Consider the following 15,043-nt stretch of genomic DNA (forward strand, 5'->3'; position numbering starts at 1 on the left):
TACAGGCAACACCTGCTTAACGAACAGGTTACATTCTTAAAAAAAACGTTCGTTAAGCAAATTTTCGTTAAGCAAACCAATTATAACAAGTTTGAGCTAACTTGAACTTCCATTGAGAGTAAACAAAGTGAGAGTGCATCAGAGTACAGTGAAAGGTTTAATGAAAGTAAAAATTATGAAGTTAAACATTTAGGCAGTTTAATTTAAGTCATAATAATGTACACTAATGTATGTATGTATGTAAGTAACTTTATAATGTTGATGACCTTAAATTTATGAAGGGAGGGAGAGTGGAGCAGGAAATACGCTAGCTGGCAACCTATGGAAGGTAAACAAAACGCGTATCATTGTACCGCATACAAAACTTCTGTTCCATATTTCCACAAGGCTTTCCATTTTATCCATTGCAGAGTCACGAGTTCAGGAGGTTCTTTTAGCTTGCAAGGAACATACGGTCTCACCAGCCTTCTTCATAGTCTGCTGACTTGAAAATAGTAAAGACAGAAGATGGAGTCAAGCCATGGTGGCGAGCAATGCTATTAGTTTTCTCGCCTGTCTCGTGTCTGTGAATAATATCTAGCTCCACTTCAAGAGTAAGAGACTTCCTGGTCTTCTTAGCAACAGTAGGCAACATTGCAGGACGTTTTGGTGGCATGTTGAGCGAGGGCAGACGAGCTGCTGCTGACGCTGTTATTGTTTTGAACTAGGGGGAGTGAGTGGTGCATGTTTTGTTCACGAGGCGCTGATGTATTCAAAAGCCTGTCAGCTTGCGTGATACAGTGGAGCTTTCAAACTTGGAAAATATTACCTGGATAAAGTTTCGTTAAAGCGAGTTCAGTGTTTGTTAAATGAGCAGATGGTAGTAAAAGGAAACATTCATTGTAGCGAAATTTCGTTGTGTGAACGTTCGTTAAGCGGGGATTGCCTGTAAATACATAAATAAAGAGGCCTTAAGATTAAAAATTACCAACAGTAAACTCCACTTAAGTCAGGTCAGACCTGAATAAGCCAGATATCAGATAAGTTGGACACTTTCAGGATTTTTTTTCTTTTTATGTTCTATACTGAGTGCCCCCGGTAAGCATTTTTTTTGCCCTTTGACTGTATAACTAAAAGTTATTCAGCTTTCCTGCTGGTTTTATACACCAGATAGTTGTTACATCATCTAAGTCATTTAAGGCATGTGCTGCAGCACTTCTGGCATTAAGGAACAATTGACTTAGCAAGTGCATGGCAGAATCACCCTCAGCTTTCACTCACTCTGTAGCCTTACTGTTGCCTTGTAAGGGCAAGGCTGTCTTCCACATTATAGTGTCTATGTGTGCTATTTATTTCCACATTTTGCTGAAGGGTTAATATTTTGATGTTATCATGTTTTGATATTATAAAAGATAACAAAAATTTAGGCTAACTGGTTATGTCAATAAAAGTATCTGAAGTATAAAGAGCTCAGATATATGGCAAGGCATGCACTAAAGTGCTGTTGCAGCAAAGGGGAAGGAAGCTAGGGGCAGGACTGGTAGATTAGCAACAGTATAGAAACTTTAATTAAACACACACAAGATGCAAGATGTGCTAGGGCAAAGGAGAAACGAGATGGAGCATGGAAAAGGTGGAGAAGAAACAGAAATCCAGAAAATAAGGAAAACTTTAAAACAGCAAGAAATGAATATGCTAAGGTGAGAAAGGAAGAAGAAAAGAACTATGAAAAGGACATTGTCGAAAAATGTAAGGAACAACCAAAATTGTTCTAGATTCATAAATGGGAAAATAAGACAAAAAGAAACAATAGAAAGGTTAAAAGGAGAAAACGGAATGGTGGAAGACCCAAAAAGTATGGCAGAACTGTTAAATAGTAAATTTCATGAGGTCTTTACTAAGGAATCCAAATTTGAAAGACCACAGGGTAATAGAGAGACTGTCTATATGAAAGAGATTAAAGTAACCAAGCTTGAAATAAAAAGTTGATGACGGAATTGGATGAGGAAAAGGCAATGGGACCGGATGAAGTCTCAGGCAGAATACTGAAAGAATGTAGGGAAGAACTAGCAAGTCCAATATACAACATCATAAAATGCTCAATAGAAAATGGAACAGTGCCAGTGGAGTGGAAAAGAGCTGAGGTGGTTCCCATATATAAGAGCGGAAGGAAGGAAGAACCTTTAAATTACAGACCGGTATCACTAACTAGTGTAATATGCAAGATGTGTGAAAAAGTAATAAAGAAGCAATGGATCGAGTTTCTTGAAGACAACAAAATATTATCAAATAGCCAATTTGGTTTTAGAAAAGGTCGGTCATGTGTGACAAATTTATTGAGTTTCTACTCTAGAATAGTTGATAAAGTACAAGAGAGAGAGGATGGGTTGACTGTATTTATTTAGATCTAAAAAAGGCTTTTGATAAAGTGCCACATGAAAGATTACTATGGAAGTTAGAGGAGAAGGGTGGCTTAAAAGGAAGCACATTGAGATGGATGAAGAATTACTTAAGGGGGAGAGAAATAAGGACGATAGTTAAAGATATGAAGTCCAAGTGGAGAACAGTAGACAGCGGAGTGCCACAGGGGTCAGTATTGGCACCAATACTTTTTCTCGTATATATAAATGACATGCAAGAGAGTGAACAGCTACATAAATCTGTTTGCGGACGATGCAAAACTGTGCAGAGTCATTAAACAAAAAGGATTGTGAAATACTACAGGAAGACTTAAACAAGATCTGGAAATGGAGCAAAAAATGGGAGATGGAATTCAATGTGGACAAAAGCCATGTCATGGAAATGGGAAAAAGTGAAAGACGACCAGTGGGAATCTATAAGATGGGAGATGGAGTAGAACTAGAAAAAGTAAAAAAGGAAAAGGACTTGGGAGTGACAATGGAAGAAAATAATCAACCGGTAAGCCATATTGATAGAATTTTCAGAGAGACGTATAATTTGCTAAGGAATATTGGAGTAGCATTTCACTATATGGACAAGGAAATGATGAAGAAATTGATAAGTACTAAAATAAGACCTAGATTGGAATATGCAGGAGTTGTGTGGACTCCCCATAAAAAGAAACACATAAGAAAATTAGAGAGACTACAAAAATGGCTACAAGAATGGTTCCAGAATTTAAAGGGATGGCATATGAGGAGAGACTAAAGGCAATGGATCTACCAACCTTGGAGCAGAGAAGAGAGAGGGATCTGATACAAGTTTATAAATTGATTAATGGAATGGATGAAGTGGATAATGAGAAACTGATCCTGAGAGAAGAATATGACTTTAGAAGCACAAGATCACATAGTAAGAAACTAAGGAAGGGACGATGTCTGAAAGATGTTAAAAAATTTAGTTTCCCGCAAAGATGTGTTGAGACTTGGAACAGTTTGAGTGAGGAAGTGGTGTCAGCTAAGAGTGTGCATAGTTTTAAAGAAAAATTGGATAAGTGTAGATATGGAGACGGGACCACACGAGCATAAAGCCCAGGCCCTGTAAAACTACAACTAGGTAAATACAACTAGGTAAATACACACACACACACTGATTTGACACATTAGCAAAAATATAGCTTTCAAAAAGGCAATATTTAAAAAACGCAATAAATTTGTGAAATGCATTATTGGCAGTGATGTACATTAAGAATATAAATTATATCTATTTATATATGTATCTATTGATATATATATATATATATATATATATATATATATATATATATATATATATATATATATATATATATATATACAGAGGTACCTCGACATATGATTTTAATTCATTCCATGACGATCGTTGTATATAGAAAAAAACGTATATCAAATCAATTTTTCACATAGAAATTAATGGAAATAGAATTATTTCATTCTTATGATATGAATTTACCCCCGCCCCCCCCAAAAAAAATTAAAAAATAAAAAATAACATGCTTTAAATCCCAACCAAATATAGATTTAATATAAAATAAATACAATGTTTATTGTATGCATGATATAAATTAACTATATTGCTCAAAATAACAACTTAATCTGCAAAACCTGGGACACATCGATAGATGTTCATCACGCAAGACTTGGGGCACGTCGATAGACGTTTAGGCTTTTTACAGCTATGTTTTGGCTATTTTCTTCCTGTTTTCTTTGGTTGTGAGCTGGCAACACTCATCAAGAGTACACATATGCTCTACGTCACTGTGTCACCAACGATGAATGGTAGGAGCGACAGTGATTTCACTGTCTGATTCCGCCACCTCTCCCGCACACCTTACTTCTATACCTCAGGTCTCTCACCATGTTACGGGGAGACAACTTTTGAAGGAGAGAGAGAGAGAGAGAGAGAGAGAGAGAGAGAGAGAGAGAGAGAGAGAGAGAGAGAGAGAGAGAATACAAGGAGCCTGTTTTCTCTCGCTCTAGCCAAGGCCGCTGAACCCAATCGGACACAAGGCCATGTAAACCAATGATACTACCTCATTCAACCTGTGATATTTTAGTAATCATGACATCTAGAGACTTCTGGTTTTTTACATTGCAAAGTATGTGAATACAGGCTATTTTGTGCATTTCTTGCCAAACTTTTACTTTTGGGACCCATGATCATGGGTCTAGAGTTCACAAAACCTTAGAAAAAATACACACTGCCGAGGAGCACAGACACATACATGCACAAAGGATGAACAATGATACACAACGTGAGCTGAATGTTCAGGTGGACGCGGGTAGCCGAGCAATCGCTGCGCCACCTACCGATGGCTATTCGTATCTTAAAAATATCGTTGTATTTCAAGGCATAAATTATATGAAATATTTTGTCGTACAGTAGAATCTCGAATCTCGATCAATCTCATCTCGATATTTCGCATCTCGATTGCACCATAAAAAAACCACTATTCACACATCTCGATGAAATTACACAAATCTCGATTGCTGTTTTTTTTTTTTTTTTTTCCATCAAAAACGCGGCGCATCGCAATGCGATTGTTTTGATTGCTCTCCCACCTAGCGGCAGCTTGTGGAGTGTATCAGTACACGCGGCCTCCCCCCACTCTGTTTAAGTGTTGCCAATTTAGCGATTTTGTCGCTAAATTTGGCGATATTTGATCATTCTTAGCGACTTATTAGAACAGCTTGAGACATGTCTCAAATTTAGCTACTTACGCATATATTTAGCGACAAATTTGGCGACAACAGAGTTGACACTAATCAGAAAATAATTGTGGTATGTTAATTTTTAAAAGGTAGGCCAACATAAATAAATGAATAAACAGAAGACAGTTATAAAAGCTTGATAGTCTAAACTTTAAATGGCGAGTGATGAGAGGGTGGGGGACAGGGGTTACGGGGTAGAGTCGAGGCACCCCGAGTCCAGAGATCCTCGCGACTGTGGACGCTGAATTATACACGCTTGCTTCAAGGCCACTGAGAGCGATACGTGTTGCTCGCTTGCTCCCGAGTCCCCTGCTCAGTCTAGCTCTGCCGGTGGAACAGTCAGCAAGATGAGTAAAAATACTGCAGCATTTTCGTAACTTTTGGTTAAAGGATGAAAAATCTAAAGACTGGCTAAGAAAAGTTGAGGGAGATGACACTAAGGCTATGTGCAAATACTGCAAATGTTCATTGGGTGCAAAGTTGAGTGATCTGAAAAACATCGAAAAACATCGAAATACAGTGATATATATATATATATATATATATATATATATATATATATATATATATATATATATATAAGAAGACTTTAGCGACTTTTTAGCTACTTTTGAAGGTGAATCTAGCGACATAGAAAATTTTCATTTGGCAACACTGCTGTTTAAAACCAGTGTGTGCGGTGTGCGCGGTCAAGGTCATTACAGTGGGCAGGCTACCTGGATCCCATTCATCATGTTTCCCGCAGCCAATGGAAAGGCCCAAGGGGTGAATAAGAGCGAAAATGAGTGTAAAGGACAACAAAGTGTGAAAAAATGCGGAAGTGAAAAACGTGATTATCGAAAGGGCAAAAAACTGAACAAATGCACTGCAGAGGACAAGGATAAAGTGTTGCAGCTCTTGGAGAAAGGCTACAGAGTCAGTGAAATACAAAAACTTACTGGCATTCCTCAGAGTACTATTTCCACATTGAAAAGCAAAAAAGATGAAGTGAAAAAATCAGTGACATTGGCAAAAAAATTGTTCACAGGAAACACACTTGGACAGCGCCACATCACGTGTATTTATAATGAAAGTAATCGTCTAGTGGCAGAAATGGAATATTATCTGGTGAAGTGGATTCAACGACGAGCAAGAGAGGTAGCTAGTATCAATGGTCCTCAGCTGCGTGAACAGGCAAGGATATTCTACCAGGCTGTTTGCAAGAAAAAACAAGTAAAAAATCCACCTGCATTTAATGCTTCTGTGGGGTGGCTGCAGAAGTTTAAGAAGCAGTGTGGCATTAAATATGCACAGTATCAAGGCGAGATATCTTCTGCTGATAGTGAAAGTGCTGCTAATTATCCCGCAATAGTCAAACAAATAATAGAAGATGGAGGCTATTGCAAAGACCAGATATATAATGGTGATGAGACTGGCCTTTATTGGAAACGTTCTCCCAAAGCCACCTTCATTTCTAAAAATGAAAACAAGCACCAGGAGTAAAAGTGTCCAAAGAAAAGGTTGATGCAAGTGAAGCAATCGAAAATTTAATTAAAGAAGACGTAATGGAGGAAGAATTGGAACAGCCTGATACCGTGTCACAGCCTCCCTCCCTGAGTGTTCAACAGTTGTCCGAGGCACTGGGGCTTGTGGCAAAGGCCAGGGATATTGTGGAGGGAAAAGTGGAGAATGAAACTCTCCAGGAGGCTTTTGATTATCTCAATAGAAAAATGATGGGATGGGCATTTACAACAGTAAAGTCAATGAACAAAAACAGTCCACTATAACGAGGTTGTTCAAGATGCAGCAGCAAGTCGCCGAGGTCATCGAGAAGACGTCGAAGGACCAATAGACCTTGATGCTTTGGACACTGAACTACCAGAAGAACCACCATTTGTAGGATTTAATGCAGAGACTGACGGTGCTGGCTGCAGTGGAGAGAACATACGCAAGGCCATGACAAGATTAGGGAGTGAAGGTGGTGAGTCCCAGTAGCTGAGCCACCAGCCCAGCCCCCATCAATCACCCTAATTTTATTTCAATAAATATAAGGTAAATATGTGTTGTTTTATTGTAACATTTCATTAGTTTTATTATATGAACTGCAGTGTGTAGTGTGGTAAGTACTTTAGGTGTCAGCCTGAGAGTTAGTGTACTTGATATAGGTTAGTTGCCAAAGTTTTGGTCCCAATTGCATTTTTCCCTATATGAAGTTAACTTCGCATCTCGATATTTCGAATCTCGATCAGTATTTTGGGTCCCAATTACGATCGAGATTCGAGATTCTACTGTATTTAAAAAAAATCATATGTTGGGGTGATATCGTATCTCGAGGTATTACTGTATATATATATATATATATATATACATATATATATATATATATATATATATATATATATATATATATATATATATATATATATATATATATATATATAAAGGGATTACTTGAGACAAAAGTAAAAGACATTACATGTTTGACTAAATTCTTGTAAAATACAAAATACAACAGGAAAGTAAATTATATAATAACATAACACTATATTTCCACTACTGAGAGGAACATATATAACAAAGTATTATCTGTAAGTTTGCTGGAAATTATCTGGATGCCAACTAACCTGGACACACTAAACTTGAGAGCATAATTCCCTCCAGACTGTAATATTGGTGGATAGCAAGGTTCAATCTGCTGGGTATCAAAGTTACCCACATACTTCTTGTCTGTCATGGCCTGCTCCACTCCTTCAGCCAGCTTTGCATGTTTCACCTGTAGCAAGAAAAGGCAATTTTTACTTAAAATCTAAATTCTCTCAATTTATACACCACACTTCAATGTTTGTGTTTATTCAATACAACATAGATCACCATAATCAGTAACCTATTTATCAAATTAAATGCTAATGGTTTAAAAATTATAATAGATTAGCTTTATAGTGTAAGTATCATAATTAATGTTTTTTTTCTTTTTTTTTTTAATCTGAGATGCAACTGTCACTTCATAAAAAAAACAGAAGTCATGATTGTATGCAAAAAAGAAGATAATAGGCCCACCCTTTCAAGGAACAGTAGGGTACCCCATTCCATCTTCTCTGGGTGTAATTCTTAACATCCTGAGATGAAACCAATGGAAGGGGAATGATGCCATTCACGAGCAGTGATTTTTACTTTTAAAAATTTATAATACCATAAGATTCCTTTCAATCTTTTTTCTTTTTTTTTTTTTTTCTCTTTTCTAGTTTACAGGATCAAGGTATCTTTCATCCTTCTGAAATTTAACAGCCTTTAACAGATTATCTATCAATCTATGTCCTTTACCATGCTGGCTTTGCCAGTTGCCAGTACCCCTCTTCTTGAGAAAACAACACAGCTATAAGCAGAGAAATGGATCCAACTTGTCCAGGAAGGGGGATGGGTTAACCATTAAATTATTTCATTGGTAGCATTCACATTTGGGCTGTAGATGCAACATACTGCCAGAAATTTAGATCCTTGATGTGTTGTCATGAAAAACAGAAAGTTCATATTTGATTTTTTTTTTTTTTTTTTTTTTTCATAAAACAAATATTTTGATTCCTGATGTGCTGTTGTGGACATTGCAGAAAGCTAATTTTTTATTGCTCTTTTCAAATCTTTTAAAAAATATTATGTAAATATTTTCATAATCGATTTCCTACATCTTACAGTGCGCTAATAATATATGTAGTTGTAAGATTAATTTATGAGATTTCTAATGATGGCAATATAATATGAAAAGGGATGAATATTTATAAGGCGTATGCATATCTATCAGTATTTCTTAATTTATACTCCTACTTCATACTCTTGATGGTTGTCAGCAAAAGCAAATTTCAGAGATGTCACTAGCAGGTCTTCGGTCATGATGCCTATGGATGTGTACAAGCCCAAGATACCAAAAGACAAACTCTTTCTATCTGCATCACAGCACTAAGTTCTTGCACAAATATATTTTGAATAAATCACAGACCAAGAATGTTGTCATATAAAAAACTTTTTTGTTATTTCATATTAAAAGAACCTGAAAGTGACATAAAGCAAGAAAAAAAGGAAAGGTGCTGTATTTTCAGATGAAATTTTGCATCTTTTTGACTGATAAGCATCACTGGCTTACTCTATCATGTGACTGTGACTTTAATCACAAAGCACTGCTGATGTTTTTGTGTTAAGTGCACTTCTGGTATCATCTCTTAGCATAATTACGTGAGGACGAAGAAATATGTTGACCTATAAGGTGTGACCCATCATCTGTGCAATGTTATTTTATCTCATTTCTTAAAAAAGTAAGTAAAAAAAAAAGTAAATAAAAAAAAGAAAACTATTCTTCTATATTCCCATCCTACTGCCTCAGTTCTGCCACATATCTCAGCATCTTGTGGTCATAGCTACATAAAATATCTGTCAGTCTGTTTGTCAGTGCCCATGTTTCTGCTCAGTACATAATAGCAAATCTGACACAAGCTTTGTATACCATTCAACTGATCCTCAGATTTATGTTGCTATTTACTGATAAACTGGCAATTTCTCACCATCTTCCCCATGCAGCTGTTACTCTCACCCTTACTGCTCTCTCTGCACCCAATTAACACTAACATATCTTCCAAGTAGCCAAACTGTTGTACCTCCTCCAATCCCCCACCACCACTTTCCTCCTCCCACACACATCTTGGACATACAAAGTTCTGCACCCCTCTGAGATTCCTCAGACCTGAGCATTGTTGGTGACACCATTTATTACACATAGTTCACAACACTGAGTTTGCTCCCACTCCTCTTCCACAACATCCGCATGGCATTCTTCCCAACTGAATTCTTTCTCTAGCTTCATTTCCAGTCACCATTAGTTTTGTTTTCTCCAAGTTCACTTTCAGTTCCCTCTGCTCCATCTCCTCTTCCTACCTATTAAACATGTCAGTCACTTCTTCCCTCGATTTTGCTGTCAATACCAAATCATTAGTATCAAGTAGCTCCCACAGGTCATCTCTCTCTCTCTCTCTCTCTCTCTCTCTCTCTCTCTCTCTCTCTCTCTCTCTCTCTCTCTCTCTCTCTCTCTCTCTCTCTCTCTCTCTCTCTCCACACACACACATGATAATGTTAAGGAAGGAGATGGTGATAAACCAAGTGGAATGTGGGGAAGAAAAAGCAGAAGTACTGTATGTTAAGATGCATATTAATAAAAAAGAGTTAACAATCATTGTAACATATGTGCCACCAAAAACAAATTCATGGACCAATCAAGAAAATAAAGACATGATAGATGACACAATAAGGAGTCTAACGAGAATCATTAAAGAAAGGAAAGAAGTGATATTAGTAGGAGATTTCAACTGTAAAGAAGTGGACTGAAAAAATTATGAAAGTGGTATGGTGGAAGATGCCTGGGAAAAAGATTCCTGAACCTAATGATAGATAATATGATGGACCAAAGAGTAAAGGAAAACACAAGATTCAGAGGAAACGATGAGCCGGCGAGATTGGACCTAGTTTTTACAAGGGGTATACAAATGAACTATGATATAAGATATAAGTGCCCATTGGCAAAGAGTGACCATGTAATATTAGAAATGGATATAGAGGAGGGAAGGGAAGATAGAGACGATTCATACAAAGGAGACCAATTAAATTACAGAAATACTGATATTGAGAATCTCAAGAACTACTTCAAATACGTTAACTGGGAAAACTCAGAGACAGTGCAAGAGAAGTCTAACTTATTTTTGGAAATATGCAAAACAGGAGTCAGAGATTATGTCCCAAAATATAGACCTAAAGAAGAAGGAAAGAAAGACTGGTTTAACACAAGGTGTGTTAGGGCAAAGGAGAAAAGAGATGAAGCATGGAAAAGGTGGAGGAGAAATAGAAATCCAGTAAATAAGGAAAACTTCAAGGCAGTAAGAAATGAATATGTTAATGTGAAGAAGGATGAGGAAAGGAACTATGAAAAGGACATTTTAGTTCTGCATTTGATCGTGTTAATCATAGAGCCCTTTTATCGAAAGTTAGATCTATTGGTATTGGTGGCCGCGTCCATCAAGTTCTGTCAGAGTTCCTAACGAGTTGAAGACAGCGTGTGACTGTTGATGGCTGCCTTAGTTCTTTTAGTCCAGTTGTATCCGGTGTTCTGCAGGGAAGTGTTCTGGGACCTCTTCTTTTTATTTATACATCTGACATGTGGTGTGGGATTGAATCTAATATTGTTGTTTATGCTGATGACACCACTATATATGCGACAATTCCTTCCCCACAGGATAGGCAGAGAGTCGCTAATGTACTCACTCAAGATGTTTCAAGGATTCTGTCATGGTGTGATCGGTGGGGTATGAAACTGAACCCGAGTAAATCCCATAGTATGGTTATTAGCAGATCAAGGACACCTTTCCCAGTTCACCCTGATATTGTTGTCAACGAAGTACCTATTCCTAATTGTTCGTCTCTGAAGTTACTTGGAGTCACCCTTGATCCCAAACTTACTTTTGAGTTGCACTTGCTCACTTGCATCATCAGTCTCATGTAAAGTTGGTTTGTTACGCAAATGTAGGCGGATATATTCCTCTGATGATATTGTAAGAAATTGCTTTTACTCTTTCATACTGCCTCATTTTGAATATTGTCACTCTGTGTGGATCTCTGCAGCAGAGTCTCACTTAAAGCTTTTAGATAGAGCATTCAACCAGATTAAATTTCTTCTTCCTAATCTTGAGATTAATCTTGGCATCGTCGTTTGGTTGGATCATTGTCCTATTTCTTCAAAATCATGTCTAATTCAACCACCCGTTGCATTGTCATTTGCCTGCCCTTCACTACCAGCACGTGCTACAAGACAATCCTTGATCATGAATGACCGTTCCTTGTCTGTGAATCGATGTAATACTTCACAATTTTCCGGTGTTTTATCCCAGTATCTGCTAGACTCTGGAATACAATTCCCAACGAGATTGTTAATTCTAGTAACATTGAAGCATTTAAAAAACGTGTGAATACCTTTCTTCTCTCTGAACTCACTACCTCTTAGATCTCTACCAATCTTCCTATTCTGTTGTTCATTCCTGTTACTTCCTTTCACTTATCGGTGAGGTGCCGCCCACTGGGCCTTTGGGTTTATGCAGTTATGCTTTCCAGTGGGTCGCCTTCATTGACCTCATAATAATAATAATAATAATAATAATAATAAATGAAAAATTTCGAAAAAAGAAACAATAAAAAGGTTAAAAGGAGAGAACGGGATAGTGGAAGACCCAAAAAGTATGGCAAAACTATTAAATAACAAATTCCAGGTCTTTCCAAAGGAATCTAAATTTGAAAGGCCACAGGGTAATAAAGAGACCATCTATATGAAAGAGGTTAAAGTAACCAAGCTTGAAATAAAAGAATTAATGAAGGAATTAGATGAAGGTAAGGCAATGGGACCGGATGAAGTCTCAGGCAGAATACTGAAAGAATGTAGAGAACAGTACCATTAGAATGGAAAAGAGCTTAGGTGGTTCCCATATATAAGAGTGGAAGGAAGGAAGAACCTTTAAATTACAGACCGGTATCACTAACTAGTGTAATATGCAAGATGTGTGAAAGAATAATAAAGAAACAATGGATCAAGTCCCTTGAAGACAACAAATCAATATCAAGTAGCCAATTTGGTTTTAGAAAAAGATGGTAGTGTGTAACTAATTTACTGAGTTTCTACTCTAGAATAGTTGATAGAGTACAAGAGAGAGAGAGGGATGGGTTGATAGTATTTATTTGGATTTAAAAAAAGGCGTTTGACAAAGTGCCACATGCAAGATAACTGTGGAAGTTAGAGGAGAAGGTGGCTTAAAAGGAAGCACATTGAGATGGATGGAAAATTATTTGAGGGGGAGAGAAATAAAGATGGTAGTTAAAGATATGAAGTCCAAGTGGAGAGCAGTAGAAAGCGGAGTGCCGCAGGGGTCAGTATTAGCACCAATACTTTTCCTCATATATATGAACAACATGCCAGAAGGAGTGAACAGCTACATAAATCTGTTTGCGGATGATACAAAACTGTGCAGAGTTATAAAGCAAAAAGAGGATTGTGAAATACTGCAGGAAGACCTGAATAAGATCTGGGAATGGAGTAAAAAGTGGGAAATGGAATTCAATGTGGACAAAAGCCATGTCATGGAAATGGGAAAAAGTGAAAGACAACCCATGGGAATCTATAAGATGGGAGATGGAGTAGAACTAGAGAAAGTAAAAATGGAAAAGGACTTACGAGTGACGATGGAAGAAAACAATCAACCAGTAAGCCATATTGATAGAATTTTCAGAGACATATAATTTGCTAAGGAATATTAGAGTAGCATTTCATTACATCGACAAAGAAATGATGAAGAAATTGATAAGTACTATAATAAGACCCAGATTGGAATATGCAGGAGTAGTGTGGACCCCTCATAAAAAGAAACACATAAGGAAGTTGGAGAGGCTACAAAAAATGGCTACAAGAATGGTTCCAGAATTTGAAGGGATGACATATGAGAGACTAAAGGTTATGCATCTACCAACCCAGGAACAGAGAAGGGAGAGGGATCTGATACAAGTTTATAAATTGTTCAACGGAATAGACCAAGTGGATAATGAGAAACTGATCCTGAGAGAAGAATATGTCATCCGAAGCACAAGATCGCATAGTAAAAAGATGAGAAAGGGAAGATGTCTGAGAGATGTTAAAAAATATAGTTTCCCACAAAGATGTGTTGAGACGTGGAACAGTTTCAGTGAAGAAGTGGTGTCAGCAACAAGTGTGCATAGTTTTAAAGAAAAATTGGGTAAGTGTAGATATAGAGACAGGGCCACACGAGCATAAAGCCCAGGCCCTGTAAAACTACAACTATAGTCCGACTCAAATGTGAAGGCCTCTGAGGGGGGGGAGACCTAACGGGGATTCCCCGGCTGCGGCGTCGCCAAACATCGTAGCACATGTTTCGATCTTATTATTAACTTACATCTTAACCCCTTCGCGCCGGATGTTAAAAAAGCCCGCCTGTATGATATACGGGTGGTAGTGCCACCCCGAGCTGGAAACTCGTGCAAGCTTGTCATACTTGTCGCCTTTGTGTATTATGCTGCTATTTTTAGTCACTATATCGCCTTCAAGAGTGGACGCTTCTCTCTTGAGAGAGAGAGAGAGAGAGAGAGAGAGAGAGAGAGAGAGAGAGAGAGAGAGAGAGAGAGAGAGAATTAGAAAATTTGTTGATTTTGTGTTTGTGTGTGTGTGTGTGTGTGTGTGTGTGTGTGTGTGTGTGTGTGTGTGTGTGTGTGTGTGTGTGTGTGTGTGTGTGTGTGTGTGTGTGTGTGTGTGTGTGTGTGTGTGTGTGTGTGTGTGTGTGTGTGTGTGTGTGTGTGTGTGTGTGTGTGTATTTACCTAATTGTATTTACCTAATTGTAACATACGGAAAAGAGCTATGCTCGTACTGTCCCGTCTCCATATCTACTAATGTCCAGCTTTTTCTTAAAATCATGAATATTCCTTGCGTTGACCACTTCCACGTCTAAACTATTCCATGCTTCCACCCTTCTATGAGGGAAGCTATATTTTTCACATCTCTCCTATAAGTGGCCATTTTAGTTTTTTCCCATGCCCTCTCGACATTCTTTCATTCCACATACACAGATCTTCCCTATCCATTTTTCCATGCCAGTCATCACTCTGTATATTGCTATCAGGTCTCCCTTTCTCTTCTGTTTTCCAGGGTCGGAAGTTGCATTCTGTTCAGTCTGTCTTCATAAGTCAAATCTCTTAAGTCAGGCACCATTTTTGTTGCAGCCCTCTGTACTTTCTCTAGTTTCCTTATGTATTTCTTTAAGTTCGGAGCCCACTGTATTGTTGCATATTCAAGCCTTGGTCTTATCATTGCAGTAATTATTTTCTTCATCATTTCTTCATCTAAATATAT

At 37.6% G+C, this 15,043-nt stretch overlaps 1 protein-coding gene across 1 annotated transcript in view; it reads right to left on the reverse strand.

Annotated features, from left to right (window-relative positions):
- The window catches only part of LOC123508984 (FACT complex subunit spt16-like), a gene marked incomplete in the record, with an annotated part of 182,272 nt that overhangs the window by 133,492 nt on the left and 33,737 nt on the right, over positions 1–15,043 (reverse strand). Inside the window, 1 exon segment of the mRNA XM_045263088.1 lies at positions 7,733–7,881. Within this exon segment, the coding sequence (XP_045119023.1) occupies positions 7,733–7,881 (149 nt within the window).

Source organism: Portunus trituberculatus, chromosome 25, assembly GCF_017591435.1.
Source record: "Portunus trituberculatus isolate SZX2019 chromosome 25, ASM1759143v1, whole genome shotgun sequence".
Classification (NCBI taxonomy): domain Eukaryota; kingdom Metazoa; phylum Arthropoda; class Malacostraca; order Decapoda; family Portunidae; genus Portunus; species Portunus trituberculatus.